General features: G+C 39.9%; 2 protein-coding genes across 3 annotated transcripts in view; one reads left to right on the top strand and one right to left on the bottom strand.

Moving 5' to 3' along the window:
- stx8 (syntaxin 8) overlaps positions 1-8,458 on the top strand; it is a 57,476-nt gene extending 49,018 nt beyond the window's left edge. For both annotated transcript variants that reach the window (XM_049571619.1, XM_049571620.1), the window contains exon 8: positions 7,634-8,458. In XM_049571619.1, coding sequence (XP_049427576.1) covers positions 7,634-7,698 — 65 coding nt within the window. In that variant the 3' untranslated portion in view covers positions 7,699-8,458. The remainder of the gene's footprint in view (positions 1-7,633) is intronic.
- A 2,718-nt stretch (positions 8,459-11,176) lies between these two features.
- ntn1a (netrin 1a) overlaps positions 11,177-16,976 on the bottom strand; it is a 77,201-nt gene continuing 71,401 nt past the window's right edge. Inside the window, exon 8 of the mRNA XM_049571618.1 lies at positions 11,177-13,986. Within this exon, the coding sequence (XP_049427575.1) occupies positions 13,658-13,986 (329 nt within the window). The 3' untranslated portion in view covers positions 11,177-13,657. The remainder of the gene's footprint in view (positions 13,987-16,976) is intronic.

Below are 16,976 nucleotides of genomic sequence, written 5' to 3'. Positions count from 1 at the left end.
TTCTACTTTGACATTTATATTATGCTCACATGTGTAAGTTATCAGGAAGAGAGGTCCTGTCTAGACCAGTGATAACTTCTAACATGCATGACCTGTGGACCTATGTATGAACACCTTCCCCTCTAACAGAACAGAAACACACCGGTTTCAAAGTTAAACTACAACAAGTTCGACTATGTGCAGAGTAAGAGGCATAAATACCTAAAAGAATCAAAAGAATGGCACCATGAGTCAAAGTGGTGCAAAGACATCTGGAGCCCTTACAGCCATACCCTGTATCCTGGCAAAGAATCCAGCATCAGCCTTCCATTTCATCAGACCACCACGCCACCACTACCACCGCAAGCAATTAGTTCAGCATGGCTTATATCTCGCCCTGTCTCTCTTGCTGTGGGAAAGACGACCAATTAGGCCGTGGAGGGGAACGCGGGAGGAGAGAGCCAAAGAATGAGAGAAATGTAAACCCAAAGTGAAAGGCTGGGGAAAATACCAGCCGCATGCTAAATAACAATGGACAACTTGAGTCAGTGAGGGGACTGTCAGCCCCAGCCAGAGATGCAGTTGTTTGAAATCTTCACTCCTGTCCCACTTGAGAGGGAATGAGATGGGGGAAATGGTGGGTGACTGCGCCCAAGTTCTCCATATCTTATGTGTGTGTGGTATTGGTCACATAATATATACATATACTATACTGAGGGTAGACCACCACATCCTAAAGGCATTCAAATGTTTATGATGCGCATGATATGAGCCTCCCGCCATAATTTTTCTCTTATATTCCCTAAAAGACTTTACCAGCTGAGCTGTATAAATATATATCTTGTACATTAATCTGACCTGACTGTCAGATATTAATGTATTTGATCAACCACTCTTTGAATTCTTAATAGTGTTAGCATAATGATAGATGTATCAAGGATTTTCTATGGTTGAGTTTTTTCATAGCCATCTCTGTTTTTGATTCAGCTATAGCCAAACCAATACTGGATTTTGAGGCGGATACAGATGTTGATACAATTAAAAAGGTTGGGACCCTGTGTAGAACTAATAGAATGCAATAATTTGCAAATCTTTTTGAAACTATATGTAATTTAATACAGTACAACGACAAGATATTTAATCTTCAAACTGATAAACTTAATCGTTTTCTGTAAATTTACACTCATTCTGAATTTGATGTCACTAACAGGCTTTAAAAAATTTAGGACAGGGACATGTTTACCATTGTGTTATGCCACCTTTTCTTTTGTGTGTTTGAGAAATGAAGACAGTTTAGTTTTGAAAGTGAATTTCTTTTCCATTCTTGCTTGATATACGATTTTAGTTGCTCAACAGTCCTGGGTCACCATTGTTGTATTTTACGTTTCATAATGTGCCACACATTTTCAGTGGGAGACAGGTCTGGACTGCAGGCAAGCCAGTCTAGAACCTGAACTGTTTTACTACAAAGCCACACTGTTGTAACACGTTGCCATGGCTTGGCATTGTGTTGATGGAGTAAGCAGGAACGCCCCTGAAAAAGACATTGTCTGGATGGCAGCATATGTTGCTCCAAAACCTGTATGTACCTTTCAGCATTCATGGTTAAGTTACCCATGATGCCATGGACAGTAGCACACCCCCATACCATCACAGATGTTGGCAGCTGGTAACAATCCTGATGGTCACTTTCCTCTTTAGCCCAAAAGGACACAACGTCCATGATTTTCAAAAACAATTTGAAATGTGGACTTGTCAGGCACACTTTTTCACTGTGTCAGTGAATCTCAGATGAGCTCAGGCCCTGAGAAGTTTGCGCCATTTCTGGATGTTGTTAATATATGGCTTTCACTTTGCATGGTAGAATCTTAACTTGCATTTGTAGATGCAGCGACGAACAGTGTTCACTGACAATGGTTTTCCAAAGTGTTCCAGTGTTCTATATAACATGACGGTTTTTAATGCAGTGCCATGTGAGACATCGAAGGTCTCAAGCATTCAGTGTTGGTTTTCAGTTTTGTCCCTTACATGCAGAGATTTCTCTGGACTCTGAATCTTTTTATGATATTATGGATTGCAGATGGTGAAATCCCTCAGTTTCTTGCAAATATGCATCAAGAAACATATTCTCAAACTGTTGGACTGTTTGCCCATGCAGTTTTTCATAAAGTGACCATCCTTGCTTGTGACACCAGAGCGTTTCAAGGATGCCACTTTCATACCCAATCACAATAGTATCAACTGTTACCAATTAACCTTTTTACCTGTGAAATGTTCCAGGTGTCCACAACATTTCCCGTCTTTTGGTGCTCCTGTCCCACCTTTTTTGGAATGTGTTGCAAGCATCAAATTCCCAAAGAATGTGTATTTACCAAAAAAAGTAAATAAAATAAGATAAAACAAGTTTTTTAGTTTGAACATGAAACCTCTTGCGTTTGGACTGTATTCAACTGAATATAGGTCAAAAAGAATTTGCAAATCATTGCATTCTGTTTATATTTAAGTTTTACACAGTGCCCCAAGTTTTTTGGAATCAGCGTTGTTTTTGAGAGTTGAAAAAATCTGTTTACAATAAACTAACTGGTATTAATTTCCTTGAAGGATCCCTTAAATTCAGTAATTGTTACAGGATACAGACTGAGCCAATGCTTCAACTTACAAAAACTTATGAAAATTTTATTTGAGCTCTCTCGTGGAGAATTCGAAATCTTTAGCATTTCTCTACTATAATTACGTCTCAGTTATTGGCTAGTGAGATATTGATACAGATGAAACCACTCATAGTGATCACGGTTGCAGTGATAAACTGCTTATATAGATCAAAAGGCTTGGGGCAAAATCATTCTGATACAAATGCCTATTAAATAATTTGCTTATAGTTTTCAAATAGTTGGCTTACAGTGTTCCTTTTGGGGTCTTTTTCATACATATGGAAAAACAACTGAAAATCATGGTAATTCTATTGTTTTTTTTAACTTTACTCCCATGATAAGTTACTTTGCCTTGCAGTAACTCGTCTGCTTCCAGCTGCCTACCTGAGGCTTTAAAATCATGACAGGAAAAGGAAAGTAATCTTTTCTTTTTTTCATAAATCTTCGAAGCTAATGACAAACTAAGCCAAAATTAAGCCAATAAGCTATATTAGTGAAACCTGGTGTTCTCAGACTACACTGTGTACTCTATTCAAACGTGGGAGAAACAGTTTTGGCTGCTTGTGACATAGACAGACAAGAAATGTGGACGGGGAAAGCACTTGTGGTTGGACCTGCCCTCGTCAAGTGAATTGATAATGCAGTTGGTCACGTAATGCCCATGTAATGAAACAGCTGTACTGTATTTTGAGTCAGTCAATAAAATTCAGTAAATAGCAAAGCTGTCCGTTTCATTACTTTTTATTAATGTAATAAAATCACACATGTCAGTTAGGTGGTAATCTGCATGCGAAATAAAAAAGAAGAAAAAATGGTTATAATAGTGATCTGCTTATAGTGATTCATTTGACCCAGACAGACTGATAACTATAAGCAGTTTACACTGAATATCTGCGATAAACTAATATCGGCCAAAATAGCGGCTCAGCAATTTTATCGGTTGGACTCTGGCTTCACTTTTAAGTTGGTAACATTCAATAAAATTTGATTGTTAAGTTTCCCAAAAGATATCCATCTTTTTTATAAATAATGGGAATTCCACCTGTAGTGGATTTTACAACAGAAAGTTTTTTTTTTCCTTGGGTGGTGACTATAATAAAAAGTGTAATATTTTCAGTTCCTGGGGGTAAAGCTCTTTGATGAAGTGTGAGTGAGCTTTTGCACATTTTTCTCTGCTTCCATGGTATCAGTGAAAAACAATGATTATCCTCTCAAGGCAGAATCAGAAACATATGCCTATCACAGTGTGCAATCTGTGGCAATAAAGCTTTTGTGGCTGTTGAACGCATGTAAATTGCATTAAGTCATCAAGAGAAAAATGGTGATACGCTGCGAGGGCATAAGCACTTGGGACTTGCATTAGATCAAGGATTTTGAAAATTAGTGGTGAGGTATGAAGGCTTCTTACCTCTTCCAAGTGTATTCCCTTGAGTCTGCTGCATTCCCCTCCTTCTCTGTGAGTCTGCCTCAGATCAGGTCAGGAGTTCCTCAGCTGCTTGACATTTGAATTTGCAACATTAAAGTCAGAGGGAATTTGTTGAACTGCAAAGGTTTTATCACAAAGAGCTACAGCAAAGTACAAATAAGACAAAACATTTTAGGATTAAATGCGGGCCTCATTTTAATAATAAGATTGTCTAACCACTTAGTACCAAAAGTCTTCTTTTCAAACTGCAAATGTCACAGTCACCAGGTTGTGGGTAAAAAAATCACAGCTTATTAGAGGCGAAGATTTCAAACCAAAGCTTGGGCCACTTTAAGATTTATTTATAGCCCAATAAAGCTGAACCTTATTTTAAAATTCCATTTGTTTTTATGCCTCCGCACCAGCGATAGCCATGACTGGAGACTTTATGTTTTTGGGTTGTCTGTCCCCATACCTCTATCCCATAATTGTGAATACGAAATCTCAAGAATGCCTTGAGGATTTTTTTTACATTTTGCACAAATGTTCACCAGGGCTTGAGAATGAACTAGTTAGATTTTGGTGGTCAAAGGTCAAGGTCACTGTGACCTTGCATCTGTCTAATTTTCATGAATGCAATATCTCAAAAACATCTTGAGGGAATTTCTTCAAATTTAGTACACACGCCCACTTGGACTCAAGAACAAGCTTATTAGAATTTGGGGGTCAAAGGTCAAGGTCACTGTTACCTCACAAAACATGTTTGGCCATAACTCAAGAATTCATGTACTGATTGTGACAAAATTTCACCCAAATGTCTATTAGGATAAAATAATGAGGTGATGACATTTCATGTCCAAAAGGTCAAAGGTCACCATCATTGTGACTTCATGATTTTCTGCAAAAACACTTCTTTGGCCATTACTCAACATCATGTCTCAGGAACAGAAGGGGAGACATTTGGTCAGATACTGAATTGGTGACACTTATCTTTGGTGTTCACCTTGAAACTGCGCTGATTGTATGGGTCCATTGTGCTGCCAGGGAGGAGATATGTGTGAGGCATCCTTGTTTTTGCAACTTAACAGTTTCACATTCTAGTTTCTCTTTTTTCGTGCATATATATTTTGAACAGTGATCAAATTTTTACCCACACCTAGAAATGTATAGAATGCTAAATACATAAAAATAGCACATAAAACAGTGAACAAAGTGCTCAAATCAGAGAGAGTTTGTTATAAAAAGATTGCAGATCAGTTCGCTAAGTTGGCATGATGACATTGTGTTATGCAGTGGGACATCTAGTTAATGAAGTCTTTAAAGGACAACTCTGGCATTATTCTAATTTCATCTTAATTTCAGAAAATCACATTAAAAGACCAAAACCAGCAATGCATTAGTCCATCCCTCCCTCCATACTCTCCCTGTGGCCCTCAGCTCCAAGTCAGTTTGTTTCTGCTAAAGATGTTAAAATTGTATAATTTATATTATTTTACGTTTTTTTTTTATAAATGGCCAGTAAACTTCTCTGTTTGGAGTAAGCTGTGCATTTGTTTGGGAACTATTTTCAGCTGCAGATTAACGCACATTTGGTAGGCTTGTGTGTCAGAAACATTTTTGGGATCAACTCAGACCACATACAGACTAATACATTTCAAACAACCTCCGTACACCAGAGTGTTTTAGCATCATTTCTGAAATAATTTTCATCCATGCTAACATGCTGAAAACAGGAAACAGATTGTCTACTCTGCAGTTGGTTGCTTAGTTCTAGAAAATACTAGGTGTTGTTACAAAAAAAATACAACAACATATTAGAGCGGTGCCAGAAGCATTATTCATCAATGGAGGAAGCCATGGCAGTGAGAAATGAGTTCCTACACAAGAGGGATGAAATCACAGAAGCCATGTGCATTAAGCCATAGTTTTTGACTTGACAAGCTGTAATTGATAAGACCTAATTTGGACGCAAATGTTGGTGTCTGCATTATTGTTTCCAAAGGTCTCTGCTTCCACCCGTCCAGACTAAAACACAACTCCAAGGTTTTTAAATTAAAGGGCAATTTCAGTTTATTTCAACCCTGTCTCCTATTGTCCTAAATTTGTTTCAAGTCACTGGTGACATAGAAATAATAGTTAGCATGTTAGCCGTTAGCTTAGATACAGCCGTAGCGTCAGACCTGTTAAAACTTAATTGAACGGGCATCCTTTCAAGTGCAAAGTTAGTCCACTAAACAAGCTTTTTTTCCCACAAAGACCGCCTCATATCGTTAGGATAAATGTCAGAGAACATATAGAAAAAGACATGTAAACGTGTTGTCTTACCTTACCGGTGTGCTGCCATGTTTGTTGTTTACCGTTTAGCTAAGGCTGCAACCGGTCCCATTCCTTGCAACAGAGGTATTCCTCTTCTGTGGGCACTGGGGCACAGCATTCACAGGTAACGTTACACCACCAATCTCCAGAGCTAAAGCCTTCCAGCAGCCATTCCTCATCTGTCGTCCTCTAACGTTACCTGTTGTGCCTCTCTCTCTCTCCTCCTCCGTTCTTCAATTTCACAAAGCTCTTCGTCAGTGTAACTGGCTCAAATAAATAAGGGCGGCCGTCGCCTCTCGATGTGGAAAGTCTATATACTACCATTCCACATTTAGGTGGTCTTACCGTTTACCTCTGCTTCCCAAGACGTGGCCGAAATATCGCGAGAACAAGCAGCAGCAGCTGCAAGGCAGAACCGGACAGTAGCCTGAAAGGTTCATTCATTTATTTTATGAAAGATTTATAGAATAATGGCTGACTTTTTGCCAGACTTCGACTTTGTGGAGGAGGAATTTGATTTTGCAGAGTTTGATGGCCACCCTTATTTATTTGAGCCAGAATACACTGACGAAGAGCTTCGTGAAACTGAAGAACGGAGGAGGAGAGAGAGAGAGGCACAACAGGTAACGTTAGAGGACGACAGAGGAGGAATGGCTGCAGCCTTAGCTAAATGGTAAACAACAAACATGGCACCACACCGGTAAGGTAAGACAACACGTTTACATGTCGTTTTCTGTATGTTCTCTGACATTTATCCTAACGATATGAGGCGGTCTTTGTGGAGAAAAAGCTTGTTTAGTGGACTAACTTTGCACTTGAAAGGATGCCCGTTCACTTAAGTTTTAACTGACGCTACGGCTGTATCTAGGCTAACAGCTAACATGCTAACTATTATTTCTATGTCACTAGTGACTTGAAACAAATTTAGGACGATAGGAGACGGGTTGAAATAAACCGAAATTTCCCTTTAAACAGAGTCAGCAGCGTTTCAAAGGTCTCTGTTTTAGGGGCAATAGATACAAGTTCTAAAAACCAAAATGCATTATAGTGGTTGTAGCCTCAAAATTAACTACAGTGGCCATGTTCAAATTGATGAGCTTTTTGACTATTTTAATAGTGTTTCCAAAACAATGCAAAGCTATGGCACAGAGGAGGAGGATGTATCAGGCTTTTGATGCACATACTTTGTTAGTAGAATCAGTGCAGTGTTGTTTTTTGTCTTCTCATGGAATTTGTTGACATAAAAAGTTGATTTCCTTTTCTCCCACTTTTCCTCCTTCAGGGATGCTGGTGGTGATCGTGCTGCTTCTCATAGCCATCATAGTGGTCGCCGTGTGGCCTGTGTAGCTGACGAAGACAGAAGTAATCATGGACCTATGCTGAATGACTTCAACAATGACAGTTTGGTGCAGATTACTAGTTTGAAACTTTATGCATCCACAGTGCACACATGTACAGTCATTTAAACACTGTCTCCCATCAAATTTTATTATTCTTTGTCTTCATATTGAGACAAATGTGGCTGTCCAACCAAGCCACTGTGAAATGAAGACTTAAGTCCTTTAGCAGCACAATTACATTTTTGTATACAGTAAGTCTATTGGTTGGGTGAAAGGCATTAGTAACCGTACAAAAGGTTTGTTTTTATAATAGAATATATTGCCTAGGTGTGAAGTGTACTCTTTAACAGTTGTTCAAGTGTCTGGCTCATTAAATTCACAACGTATCAAATAACTAAATTATTTGGAGGTTTGTTAGCCTTTTGAAAATATTTTTAGCCTGGACTGAGATGAATGTTGACCCAGCAGTAGGACCTCCCGCAGGTAGCAGGAGCTTTTCCTCTCATAAGTCGGACTGTGGTCTGGGCTCAGGCTCACACTGGGTACGGTAATTCCGCGAGCTTTGCAATATTCACACTCTCACACTTATATTTACCCATGCATTACTGTAGCAGCTGTAATGTTATCATTTGTCTTGGGATTTTATAACGTTTGTAGAACAGCTCGCAGCCAAAACAAACAGCTCGGCTGTGTAACTAACATGGCTGTTTTCCTTCCTTGTAAATCAATTCAGCTTGTAATTTCTAATAAATGACATTTCCAGTTAATAGTCCCTGGACTCCGGTCTGTCTGTGTTAATGCTTAGAGCGTACTCCGGAAGATTGCAGTGTTTTGTAACATGATATTTATCTGGACACAGTAGTACCAGTAGAATATTTCCATTGAGAAATTTGCATAGTGGTGTTTTGTCTACTGTACTTTTAGAAAAGCTGACTACATGCCTTAACTTAAAGTGGAAATGGACAAGTTTTTGCTTTAACTTGTCATTATGAAGTTAATTTTGATTGCACAAAGTGATGGCATTTGACATTTCCCTGTAAGCCTCGCTTTCACTATGCAAGCCTGTCTGCCACTGGGCAAAATCTCCTCACAAAAATACAAGGTCAATTTTTTCCTAGTTGCTAAAGAGTATCTGTGCTGTTACTATCTCTGGGACGTAGAACAATAAATGTAACTGTTGAAACTGTGTTTTTTGTTCAGAAAGCAACAGTGTAATAATAACACTTGAAATGCTAGGGGGGGAAAGTTGTCTGTTTCTATTTAATAGCGGGGTAGGCAGGTATCTGGAAAAGGCATAAAAATGGCAGAATTTGAAAATACAACCCACTCCTGCAGCTCTCCCCTCTCTGTACCAAGCTCCTCCCACCAGATGACCACGGATATATGCATATGCTTCATACAGTAAACCAGTGTTTTCCCTCTTTACCCCGCTCTCTCTCTTTATCAGACCACAAATGAGACAACAGTTAGCTAGCTAGCCACCCCATTGTCCTTCCGCCTTGCTCCCCACTGCTGTGGACTGCTTGCCTGGGGAGGAGAGTGGGCAACAAGACGGACCTTTGGTCTGCAGCTGAAGCATCTCGAATTTAGCTGGCGCAAACCCCACAACATTGGGTGTCACAGCGGGCCGGTGGTGGGGTTTAACCTGTGTAACAGCAGCAACTCAAAGTTTGTTGTTTGGGCTGGGAGTCAAGGTTGTCTGGTACCCTTGAACTGGGGTTTGTGCTGGCGAGATACATGTTCCTGCTGCAACTGACTGGGAGCCTGTCTTCACAGCTGCTGCCAGTTCTCCTTCTGGCAAGGTAGTCAGTAGTCTCATGTGACCAGCCTCCCTTACTTCGGAATGGGAGTCTGGGGACATTTGTCTTTCGTTTTGTGATAGAAATGGGCGGGGATATCCAGACCACGTGACGGCGTTGCCATAGGTACGGCACGTGTGTTACATGTAACAGAGACGTACCAGAAACACAGAGAGCAGATTAACAGTGTGTAGTACTGTGATGTAGATTCGTAATGCAGTCAGTCATGGCTCAGGCTACTACACCGAAGAAACTTGTGGATATTTGTCAGGTTTGTTCAGAGTCTTTCCTGTCATCGAAAAATAAGCACTGGATATTTTTTGTCGTACTACGGACAATAATTCGGGGAACAGCAATTCCGGTGTAGGCAGGTTTAAGGCAAAGCTAATTAGCCGTTGGTCGAGGAAGTATGGAAGTACACAGATTTGGATCCAATCACATCACTGCCGCTGGGAGCCAGTGCTAGTTCTATTACAACTTTCCTATGGGAATGTCCACAGAGGACAGAGTCAGCCAGCGTGCTGATGTTATCGGCATCTGTGTAAGAGACTAGGTAGTCAGTTGCGGTGGGGAGTGAGGCGGAGGACACACTGTGATTCGAGGCTCTAGCTAACATTTATTACATAAACGTGAACTTGAAGCTGCAACTGTGAGCCTTTGGCTCTGGTAACTAGAAGACTAAAATATTTTCTCTCCATTTCTGAAATGCTTTGCCAATATTTACATGTGTTTTATGTGATTTACTGTCAGACTTTCTTGTAGACTCTCTTTTCGATAAGTCCGTCTTCCTTTCTTTGGGGTTGCTTTGCAATGTAGGCAGATGGTGGCAATACTGGAATAGCAACTTTCTCTGCAGGATTCTTTGAATTGAATCAGGCTTTCACCCAAAGGTACGTGCACACGTATCCACATTTGCAGAACAGCCAATAGGAACGCCCTCTCTCTGAAATGACCCGTGATTGGCCAAAGTGTCTCCTCATGGCCCAGATTTTCTAATGCCTGAAAACAGAGCAGGAGGTGCAGAACTCTAGTGTTCTCTCAGACCAGTAATTACCATAGACTCAAAGTTTATAATGGGATTTTTGCCCAGTAACGCCTAAAATAAACTGCCTACCCCAGCCTTAACAACTAAATAAATAAACAAGAATGATTCAAATCAACAGAGGCAAATAGTTTTTCAATGTAACAAGAGTTTATTTCAACTGAAAATCTGAATTTAGTTCTACCAGGTTGGTGTGTTCAGTAGTTATTATTTCCTTCTTTAATGGCAACGATCTAAACAACCACAAACAAGTAAAAAAAAAAAAAAAAAAAAAAAAAAGTTGAAAAAGACAATAAAATCCACAATGTCTTGTGTCATTAAATATATTCATATATAATAACCATAATATATTAGTACGCATTGTAAAACAACATTGCAAAAAAAGTCTTGGCAATGGTGACAACTAAACAACATTTACAATTCATAGTATGAACACAAAGCAATGCTTTGACAGGTATGTGTGTAGCGTTTCATCAGGAAGCTTGTCAAACCATCGCTCAGGAGACGGATGTAGAATTTACAGCATGAGGCTACAGAGACTACAGAAGTGTGATTACAGATTACAATGTGCCAAAGGAAAAAACATTGACATGTAATGTTATGTTGTAAGATTAACGATGAGAGGCAAGAACATGTAAATATACTGTATGTGTGAGTATGTTGTCATCAGTAGAGCATTGTGATGGACTGACCACACAATCATTTGAGTGATTGTACATAAGAAAAAAAACTCCATCAAACCTTTATTGTAAATACTGAGAAGTACTTCAGCAACAAGATCATCTGTTCTTTTTACCTTGCAGTTGAACCCAGGTGATTTTGATTTCTCATGGTTTAAAAAGCCCTTCTAATTTGTCATCATCTAGGAGGCATTTCAGTCCATTCAGAAAATTCCTGGACAAATGAGTCGTTCTCTGAGATAGAGGAATCAGAAATTATTACCATTTAAAACAGAGGAAGTCCATTAGATTAAAACCATGTGTCTTGAACAGACCTCAAACCTCATTTCTACAGTTACTTGTGCTGTGGTACAGATTAAAAGGTGCAAAATGTGATTTTGTAAAACAAAACAAATACCAGCAACATCAAACATGTTGCTCAAAGTGTTTTGGGGTGGACTGAAAGGAGCTCCAGTTTATGATACATCAGACACACTGTGGGCTTTTACAAACCTGAGCTGTGTTTTTTACCGCGCATTCCTTAGAGAAATCCAAACCCAACTGCATACAAATAAATGAGCAATGTGGTTTGAATCAAGCAGCGTCAAGTGATTGCAATTCACCCCTTTTCTCCCTGTGCAAGTGTTGAAGTGAAGAGAATTAACGTGACAGGTCTATGGGAGACTGTGGCTTCTGACTGGTCGCACAGTGAATGTACAGTCATGCATTGTGTTTGCTAAAGAGTGTGTGGACTGCAAAGGTATTTATCTGCAATCTCACAGTACTGTAGGAATTATTCTAGATGAAAACAAGCCAGTGTGAGGTGGATTTCAACAATGCATTTAAGCAATGGTTGAGCACTTTTTTCAAAGGGCAGTTTGCACTTAGATTTTCATTTTTCTGTGCTATGATTCATTGCAGTGCCACATGAGGTAAGGACATGAGTTTCTTTTCATTGTTCCCATCCTCATAGCTGTTTACAGTCTGCATTGATTGAGTTTAATCGAATATTTTACTTAAGCTCCTCATTCCAAATTAAAATACACCCAATTTTGTGTTTGCTGGCCGTCCGCATTGCACTACCTGTTTCTCTCTTTGTGTTGGTCATACACTTTTCTAAATATAACTTTTGACACATTGTATAAAATATTTTTCATGAGCTGCTGTGAAGGAATACATTTAAAATCATACAAAAATCTTGCACTTGTGACACACTATATGCATGTCTTTGTCAGTATCCTCTGAGAACATGCAGTACTTTCATCTGCACAACAATATTGTGACATTCACTCTGCACAATGACCTACCTTGGGTATCTTTCACAGCTCTAATATTTTGTGGTAAGACAAGTAAATATTAGAATATAGATGAAATGAATTGATAAAACAACAAAAAAACGACAATTATTTTGTAGCCACTTGCGAACCCATATTCATTATTATGTATTTCTGTTGTCGTACTATCCAAGAGCAACACCTGATTTTGTGGATATTTTTTTTAAGTCTTTATATTGCAATTAAATGCGGCAGACCTCTGGCCCTTTCGTAAGTCCATTGTTAAACTCCTGCTGGAGTGGCAAAGTAAAAAAAAATCACAGTTACTGTAAGTACAGAAAGTGAAATCAGTGAATTTAAATGCAGTCCATCTTCCCGAAAAGGTATAACTTTAACATTAGTACCATAAGCAGCACCAGTTAGTGAACTGAACATTACAGTTTCAAATGAGATGCATTCACATGCAGGTTTGTACAAATACTGAACCACCTAAATTTAACCAGCCTGACAGCTAAAATGTAGGACTACAGATTTCTCGAGTTGCAGTAACCTGAATTTATACAACAGGGGGGAAGGAATGGCAACTCATTGACACCTAAATGTATTACGCATTTCTGTGGCTTGCAAACAATAGTTTTTATGGCACGATTTTAAACAGAGGAAATGTTATTGCCTCAATCTGATCAGTGAAAACTTTTGATGAAATAAGCTCGCTTCTTAGCCAAGAATACAACAAGAAAACCATGCAGAGGCAAAATTGCAGTGGTTATTAAGTGGCTTTTTTTTCTGTGTCATTTTTGCACCAGCAGAAAATGTCCATAAAATTAAAACATAAAATATAATGATTTCATACTGAGATAAAGAAACACAAATAACTTTATATGCTGGTAATAGGTGCAAATTCGGCAAATCCACAAGAGAGACAAATCTCAAAGTAAAATAAACCATAAAACCAAATCTGCAAGGTGAGCTCCTTCAACAAAAGTTCACTAGAAAAACAAATCATCCTAAATAATTCTCTTCATGCTTCTACACAAAAAAGCAGCGACATAAACAGTCTCTTGTCTGTCCGTGGTCCTCTGTCTGCCTCTCTTTCACTTTTTTTTAAATTTTTAATTTTTTTTTAAGTCACCCGCTCAGCTTTTCTCTTGAATACCTCCCCCTCTCCGGCATCCTCTCCATCTTCTTCCGCCTATGGCTTCTTGCACTTGCCTTTCTTCTCGCGCTGCTGGAACTTCCTGAGCCTGCGCGCCCACGTGTCCCTCCACTGGATAACCAGGCTGCCCTTGTCTGCCACCACTCCGCTCTGGCCGGGGGAGTCCTCGTCATTCCCCAGCAGCAGGTACTTCTTCCCAGGTTTGATTTTGGGACACTTGCAGGCCACGTCTTTGGCACGGACCCACAGGAACTGATCCCCGCGGCGGATGCGGCTCTCGCCCTGCTTGTAGACGGAGATGATGTTGACGGTGAACTTCCACCACTCGCCAGCTTTGTCTGCCTTCAGGATGTGCACCTGGACAGCTGCAGGGGGACAGCAGAGATGACACTTAAGCACTTATTGTGAGATGTCTTACATTTAGCTGTAAAGATTACTGCCTCAACAAGACAACATCCACACTAATATGCCGTTTTAAAATGAAAACAATCTCCATACACACCAAACAGTTTCAGAAATAATCTCTGTCCATACTAACACACCTGAAAAGGTATATCACATGACCACTCACATACAGTGAGCATGTGCTTGTCGGTGTAAACAGGAAACAGATTGTCTACTCTTTGGTTAGCTGCTTAGTTGCAGAAAATACTATAGTGGAAGAACAGCAACAGCAAAAAGTAAGATTAGATATTTCTTTGCCCGACAGCGAGGTGGAACTGTTTCTGAGAGGTGTAAGGCTGTCAAGGTGGCAGTAAACATAGATAGGAAGTCATTGCAAAGCAAATACGATAAAACTGATAAGACCCAATCACGAAGCGAACATGGGCATCATCGTTTTCAAAAGTCTGTTTTCACGTGTCTAAACTAAAATGCAATCCTGGAATTTTCAAAATAAAATGCAGGATTAGCATCAACAGGATTTTCAGAAATCTCTGTTTCAGGGGTCAGAATATGCTGGAGTAGTGTGGATGCTAGGTAGCAATAGTTAATGCGCTTTAAAATGACAATGTACTTGTGTGGAGAGTCTGCTAAAAGCCATGCTAGTGGCTCTGTGAAACTGTAATTAGGCACAGTGGTCCTTGAGCTAAATGCTAACATCAGCATGCTAACATGCTCACAATAACAATGCTAACATGCTGATGTTTACAAGATATAATAATTATCATCTTAGTTTAGTGTTTTAGCATGCTAACATTTGCTCATTAGCACAAAACAAAGTCTCCCAAAGGCCTTCCTAGTGTAGTGGCTAGAGGACTTGTCTTCCACGCGGAAGGTCCAGGGTTCGTATCCTGCGGGGGTCGATGTCAGCAAAGACAAGGCAAAAGATTCACTGAAGCAAATGACCTTACATTCCTCCAGGAGGCTTTAGGATAAGAGAGTAATTCCCAAATCTGAGCCAAGTACTAAACGAGGGCATATCTCAAGCCCGTCAAAGACAGGAGGTTGCAGACGAAAGAGCAGATTCATTCAAAGTATAGCTGATGGTAATTTCAGTTTTGTGGACTGAAGTCATTCAAAGTCTACCTCTGGACACCATGGATAGCCTACCTGCACCGAATTCCATGGTAATCCATCAATTAGTTGTCAAAGTGTAGTCAGTGGATTGCTTAGTCAGTAGGACTAATCCTATGGGGTCCGTGAGGTCTGTAAAAAATTCAATGGCAATTCATCCAGTAGCTGTTGACATATTTCAGCCTGGACCAAAGTAGTGGACAGAACAACTGACAGAGCACCGCAATTCCTATGACAAACGTTTAAGAATACAGAGTTTGTCCAGTGGTTCATGCTGTGCATTTACCTTTGCATCTAAACAGTCTTTCCATGCCTTACCATAGTCTTTCAGGCAAAAATACTCCTGACATTCTGAGCCAAATATTTCCCTTAAAACAATTTTTGTTCCACTGAATTTTCTCTGTCATTGAATATTTATTGAGATAATTAAATAAGATACAGCTGGTCAACTAACCACCGCTCTCCTGCATGAAGATATGTGGCCATTTTTATTATTTTAATGAGCACTTGCTCTTTGCTTCAATTTGCTGCATCAGCTTCTCATTGAAGAGTAACCACCGCATTCAAAGATCTCTGCCATGATGGAAGGAAAGCGTCTTTTTTCTTCCAAGCACACCGGCTCTTTTTCCAAATGTGGCCATTATTCAGACATCAGAGACACTCTTCCCTCTACAACCACGAGCGTAGGGTTGGCAGCTAAAATCACACAGGAGAGAGGCTTGCACTGAGTGCTGACCCAGGCTGCGGCAAAGAGGGATCATGTCACAGTATCGAGAGCTCTGACACCTTCTGAGAGGAAAGAGCCTCTTAAATTTAGGATTTCTTTGGTTGCATTGCATTAACGCAACAAAGAGTCTTACAGGGTCAGTTTGCTTCAAACTCAATTCTTGTCAGATGATCAACAGCTTCCAAAAGTCCCATCTGAGTTAGGCCAAATGTGTCCAACAATTTTTTAAACTTTCCAAAACTGACAGTCCAAAGAGCTTGACCACTTCACCATGAACGCTTTTGAGAAGAGACTGCCCCAACTGTGTGTTTCATCATGTCTCCCTACTTGCAGGCTTTTTAACCAGCCCTCCAGCGTGACCATTTGGAACAGGTATAAACACTGTTACCTTTAGACATGTTCGGACGACACTTTGCATAGTGTCATAGTTCTCCTCCCCTACTGCTATTTGCCTAACGTTCTGCAAGGGAGTATTGCTACATCCTGAGCTTAGCACAGCTCAAGGCAATTGTGATTAGTTTAGAGAAATACAAACAACCCAGGGGTATTTTTTCCCATATACCAGAATGATAACTGGTGCTTCCTGACCTTTCTTTGGGAGTGACTAAACGTTGTGGAGATAGTTCTGGCTACACGAGACTATGTTTGCATTAGAATCAAAATAGCCCACTTATTGCGTCCAAAGATTTGTTTTAACAATTCTCGTGAAATGCCAAGTTTTATCCGCGCAACTTACGGTATCACTGAACTGCATAGAGATTTGTCCCACAAAACACAAGTTGGTAGAGATGTCGATGCCGATCTGTGCATATTTTAATGGATCGACTAAAGTGAAGTTGATCAAAATTTGACCCTCCTAAGACTAAACTCTACTGTGTTATGTCCACCTCAGCTTGCTAGTGTGCTCTCCTTTACCACAGCCAGGATCTGTTGTGTAAGCATTTCACTGCAATATGTGAAGTGAATATTGGAGTGATGGGGGAAAAAATAATTCAGCCTTACCAGCGAGTGACTCTAAATTCAGGCACTGATGTTGGCATAATGCATGGATTTGCTAACCTACTACGCTACTGATTAGGTTAAAGTGCTCTGTGTTGTCTGTGCAGATACATA

Source organism: Epinephelus fuscoguttatus, linkage group LG3 (assembly GCF_011397635.1).
Source record: "Epinephelus fuscoguttatus linkage group LG3, E.fuscoguttatus.final_Chr_v1".
NCBI classification, from domain to species: domain Eukaryota; kingdom Metazoa; phylum Chordata; class Actinopteri; order Perciformes; family Serranidae; genus Epinephelus; species Epinephelus fuscoguttatus.
This window is presented reverse-complemented; position numbering and strand designations above follow the sequence as displayed.